We start from the raw sequence: 5,769 nt of genomic DNA, 5'->3' as shown, positions 1-5,769 counted from the left end.
CATTGATTTACTTGTGGGAAGTGTTCGTATATATAATTTTTTTCCCAACAGAATCATCAACCCTTCAATTATATTACTTCTACTTGACAAATTTAATTTCCAGTAAAACAGAGAATTGTTGATCAAGAAACCTTTAGTTTTTTTAATTGAGGTACTGTTTGAGAGGATGGATTTCATACCTGAATTTAGATTTGAGAAGATTTGGACAAATTTTAAAATATTACATTTTATCCAAATCCAATTCAAATTCAAAACCATGAAGAAGGGTCAAATGAATTTCAAGGCACTATTAGAAGACCTAATTTCTTACAGAAAAATATATTGCTGAAAATGTGAGAACAGATGTGCCTGCAGTAGGTTGACAACAAAGAATTTACAATGGTAGAATGTAAAATCAGTTATTATGTTTACAGTCCAAACATGTAGTTTACAACAACATAACTTTTATTCAACACTTGAAGGAAAAAGGAGAAATTTAGCCTCAGCAAATAAGTTAGATGTGATTGCTCAGTTGCCATATGCTATAATCTCTCATCAGAAAATCATTGTCATCAAATGGTAGCTTGAAATTGAAATTGACAGTCAGTAAACACAAATTAATAAGCTTGCTTCAGTATCTCAAGGCTTCAATTCAAGTATTCACTCCAAGAACAAAACCATTGCTGTATGAGGGAAGATTGCTAGAAGACACGTGAATCCTCACTGGAGAGCGGAAAGGATTTGGAGTCACTGGATGGGTGATATGCAATCCGGAACTGCGAAGAACCTGTTTAGCATTTGCACATAAAATCTCAGACTGATCAGTGAAGAATGCTGGAATGCCCATGGATTTTACCAAATCAAGAGCTCCAACCCAACTTCGATGACTATCCAGTCTGCAGTTCAGTGCAACAACAACATGAGGAGAAGGGAGGTAGGCAGCTTCTTCCTGATAAAAACCCCGCACGAGATTCACTCTTACTCTGCTACCTATTCCTGAAGTAGTCCCCGAAATATTTGTTGGAACTTCAGGCCCCACCATCACTATCTGAATATTGCCCATCCCATTAAGTAGATGACCAACCTCTGCAAATGCAGGTATCCAATCCAACTCTCCTTCAGGGCCAAGGTAGTGTAAAATTACCTCTTTCCCTTTTAGTAAGCGGTTCTTTGAGCTAATATTGAGTGCTGTTAAAATGTAATAAACTGTCAGCGGGTGTGAGAGAATGTCAGCAACAGGGCTTGACAATGGCAGTGATCGGAGATTATAGTACTCAGACCAGCCAGAGAGAAGGATTGGGCTTGACATCCCATCTCCTAATTGGTTTGGAAAAGGGGAATCATGAGGATAGTCTTCATCATCCAACCTGCCCCATGAATCCCACAGCCCACCCTTATTTGGAAGGAGACCAAAAGGACAGTGAGAATAGCAACTACACTTTCTCCTCCACATGCCCTTCTCATGGATACCCAATGATTCAAGCCATTTACATGGTTGTTCAACAGAACAGGGGAACATAAAAATTTTCATTGCCAGCTCTTCTTCCCTTTCCATCATGGCCTTGTAAAGTCCGCACTTGCTTTTATGCGACTCCTTCCAATGGTGCTTCTGGCAAATAGAACTGCAGTAAAATATAGAGCCACACTGCCCACAACAGAGGGATTGCTCACCACGGACTTCTTTCTCACACATTGCACACTGCCTCCAACTGGCAGTAGAGTTTATTTTCACATCAACAAAATTCTCTTCCTTTGGTGGTTCTGCATATTTAGTAGGTGTTGAACTAGCTGTCGAGCTGGGCTTTTCCTCATATGCCTGACCAGGCGGGTGTGAGACCGTAACTGCAACCAGGTCATAACCTTTGGCCATTTCTGGAGGCCATTGCACATCAACTGTTTCAATAAAAGGCTCAAAACAAATCAGTCTGGACCACTTCGGACCAGCTTCTTTGTCTTCCTGAAGCAGTGGGTGCACCAAAGAAAGGGATTTCATGAATGCATAAACAAACCTAAGCTCTTCTAGAGTAGGATTCCTAAACTGAAGTTCGCCAGACGATGTGCAACGGGCAACATCAATGACAGGAAAGCGATCATTTCCCGACGCTTCCAATGACAAAGACCTAATCATTCTTTTATTTAAGGGGAACATCAATGACTCAATTTCATATGTTACCCTCAAAAGCTCAATGTGCGGAACACGAATCGTCTCTCTTGAACCTGTCATCCTCTGAGCATCATTTTCAGATCGAAACATGTTAAACCCTAAATCACCACCGTCCCCTCCAATGAACTGAACGCATGGGAAGGGCTGTTTCTTTCCAGACCAATCAGAGTCCTTACCAACTCGAATACCGAACAGGTGCCCTGGACGCAATCTCTTCCAGGGGTTGGTCCTATAAAGAGCTGCCGAAGCTCTAAACAGTGACTTAATGAAAGCAGGAGTAATGCCTTCTATCTTCATAAGACATGTTCCGGATCCAGGACCAAGTCCAGGTCCAGACCCAAATTGTTCATGGAATCTTGCAAACAGACTTTTCAAATGCAAATCCATGTTTGCCCCAAATATTGGATCCAATAAATAAAAGAAAAGGTTCAAGAACCTCCCTTTGTCTGAAGACCACCGAATCCTTGTAAACTCTTAAGCCCCATAACAGCCAGTAACTAATTATAAACCTCTTTCTTGCAAGATCAATGTATTCCTAAAAAATCTCATGCTTTTCAGAGTTCCTTCTAAAACATCAGGCTTGAAACTCTATAGATCAGTCAGACTTTCCAATTAATATACGTATAAAAATTACAGTATCCCCATCAAAGGCAGTTCACTTCCAGATTTTCTCAAAACAATACCTGAAAATCTACCAAGTGGCAGAAATTTTCTCTTTTCATTTCATCATCATCATAAATTCCAGAAAAAAGCCGAACAGACGCCTCAAAATACATGCAAGGAATCTAAACTAAGAGCAGCCAAATGGATCAAATAAATAATCTGAATTCAAAGAAAGGATCAGAACTCCATACCAGTGTATTGCAAGTTTCAGATCGGTAACAGTGGAACCTTAAAGCATGAAAGTGAGTTCAAGACTCGAGAGTAAGTCAGATCCAGTGAATTTCAAACTTGAAGAGTGGAAAGAAAGAAGGAATCAATCAGAAACAAAACAACCCAAAGACTCGAACGAACAATTTCATGCCATGTGATCCAGCGCGACGGAAGCCTAAGCTGATGCAGAGTGGCCGCGGCAGTAACTCCGGCAACTGATCGCCGATATCCCGGCGAGACAGAGACACCGTCCGTTCCTCTGTCTTGTCAATTGAACTCCTCTTTCTCAGTGTTTGTCAAATATCGGTCCGAAATTTTCAGAAAATCTGTGAGCGTAGATTTCGGATTAATCATTTTTAAATGGAGATTATGGACCGTTAAAAGCTCATAATGAGCTGTGTAGTGAATTTATTTTTTATTAAAAATATTTATATTTCTTATGTAAACTTGTAATTGATCGTTAGGTATATATATAATATAATTTTATTGAAAAAGGTATAAACAATTGAGAAAATATATTATGTAGGCACTTAATTGTAAGAGTAAATAATTTTGAATAGATAGTCAAAACATTCAAAAGAAATTTCAATATAGTTTGTAAATTCTTGAAATTGAGTTGATTCCATATTTTTTAAAAAATTTTAATATTTTATACTTAAAATATGATATTTTATGTTACCAAGAATAAAGTTACACACATAAATAGGCCTTTAAATAATTGATTTTATAGTGAAATTGTGATTGAGCGGAAAATTATTTAATTAATTTTAAAGGTATATTATGTTTTTTTTTCATAGAATATAAAAAATAGTTGTACATAATCACTTACCAAAATAAAATAAATCTAGACGTGTAATATTTTACGTCTCTACACAAAGTTTTAGACAAAGTTTAATTACTATTGTCTCTAAATACTTATTTGTTTTGATGATTAAAAAGTATTAGAGCAAGGAATATGATTAAATGTAATATTCAACTTGTTTATATTGTCATATAATCTTTTGACTTCAAGGATGATAGTTAAAATACTTCACAACTCAAACTCGACAATGAATGCTGGCATAAGATCCATACTCTAATGCTACGTTTGGAAGGATGAATTTCGGATCTTAGATTTAAATTTGAATTTGGGTGAATTTGAATAAATTTTAATACAATTTGGTATTACATTTTATCCAAATCCAAAACAAATTCAAATTCTCTTAAAAAATGGGGTAAAAAAAGTAAAGCTAATTATTTATTTTACTGCTTATATGTGCGCACATTTTAGGAAATTTTTAAATAGACCCAAGAAGTTTATAACACATTGTGAGCCAACTAATAAAGTGGTTATTTTGGGTCAAAATATCTTTAATTACTTTGAGTCAAAACTTCTTCGAATTCCTAGTTATTTAATTTATTAATTCTATATTTTTTTGATTTTATTCAACTTTGGTTTATTGGTTATGTAACAAATACACGTGAACTCATATTGGTTAATTATTTATTATTAATATGACAAATATGTGCTCGCAACATATTAATACATATAAGCATGTTTTATTTATTTCAAAGCTAATTTGAAAGTGCAATCACAAGCATAACTTTTTACAAAGAGCATGTTTTTTTCTTTTTTCTTTTTTTCTAGTAATCATGAATGATATGATTTTTAAGTCATGAGCTTAAAACCAATCTTATTGAGGTGATGCATAAATGAGTAGATATCCCTTAATTCAAGAATATGAAGTATATCATCAAAGTTCCATTGGAAGCCTAGTTTGAGTGTGATGTATGCGGACATCACGTGGAGCCCCCCCTCCCCCGTGTGGGATTGACTTTAGTTCACTTTTACTTTTTTATCCTTGTATTCTTTTGAATTTTCCCTTTCATGTCCGTTGGTCATCTTAAAACGCATTTTCTTTTTATTTTATATTTTCTTTTATTTTTTATTAATTAATTAATCTTTTATTAACAATCCTTGCTTGTGTTTCTTTGTCTTTTGGCTCATTGTTCATTCATTCCTACTATTGGAAAACAAAACAATGTCTTCTTACTCTTGAATTGTTGCTATAACGACCAAAATAATAATAACAATAATAATTAAAAAAATTATTATTAATAATTAATTAATTATTATTAAGAAAATTAATTAAATTAGGAAATTTGAAGATTTTGGGTATATATATATATACTTAATTACATATAAGGATAAATTATATTTATATATATATATATATGTATATAAAAGTATATATAAAAGTATACATATAAAGTTATTATATAATAAAGTAAAGTATGGATAAAGGAAAGAAAAAAAAAAAAAGGAGGAAAACTTAATTCCTAAGTTTCCTGGAAAGTAGAAAAAAGAAAACTCCTTCTCACGCGCAGAATAGCAGGGAAAGAAAGAAAGAGAAAAAAAAAAAAATCTCTCAGCTCACGTTCTTCGCTCCTCTTCTTTCTATGATTTCGCGACGGATTCTCGCCCAATTGAAAATCTGAAAATACCACTAGACTCCATTTTTCGCCACCGACATATCTACCGAAATGGATTTGTTGTAGGAGCAACGTAGGCAGATCTCCTAGGGTAAGGTAAATTCTCATTCTTACCTCAATTTTTCTTAAATTTTAAGCCAAATTGACGATCGAGTACCAACACAAGAATCTAGGGATGATTCTCTATAAATCTAGCGGAGCAGATTTCTCGTGAAATCGTTGTAGCCATAGCCCTAAAATTAGGATAAATGGATTATTTAAAAATTAATTGTTATATAATT

The 5,769-nt window shown here is 34.6% G+C and overlaps 1 protein-coding gene across 1 annotated transcript; it reads right to left on the bottom strand.

Moving 5' to 3' along the window:
* Window positions 1–372: 372 nt before the first annotated feature.
* Window positions 373–3,368, bottom strand: LOC131153614 (uncharacterized). The gene is made up of 2 exons (XM_058106046.1): window positions 2,998–3,368; window positions 373–2,834 (listed from the first exon to the last, which is right to left on the bottom strand). The coding sequence occupies exon 2, from the start codon at window positions 2,528–2,530 to the stop codon at window positions 632–634; it is 1,899 nt and encodes a 632-aa protein (XP_057962029.1). The 5' UTR covers window positions 2,531–2,834; window positions 2,998–3,368; the 3' UTR covers window positions 373–631.
* Between the last annotated feature and the right edge of the window lie 2,401 nt (window positions 3,369–5,769).

Source organism: Malania oleifera, chromosome 4 (assembly GCF_029873635.1).
Source record: "Malania oleifera isolate guangnan ecotype guangnan chromosome 4, ASM2987363v1, whole genome shotgun sequence".
Taxonomy (NCBI): domain Eukaryota; kingdom Viridiplantae; phylum Streptophyta; class Magnoliopsida; order Santalales; family Ximeniaceae; genus Malania; species Malania oleifera.
The sequence above is the reverse complement of the archived record's forward strand: the minus strand, read 5'-3'. Positions and strand labels throughout refer to the sequence as shown.

What these genes read in the sequence shown, in the direction of transcription:
- LOC131153614 (XM_058106046.1), bottom strand. Translation starts at nt 2,530, where the DNA reads ATGGATTTGCATTTGAAAAGTCTGTTTGCAAGATTCCATGAACAATTT.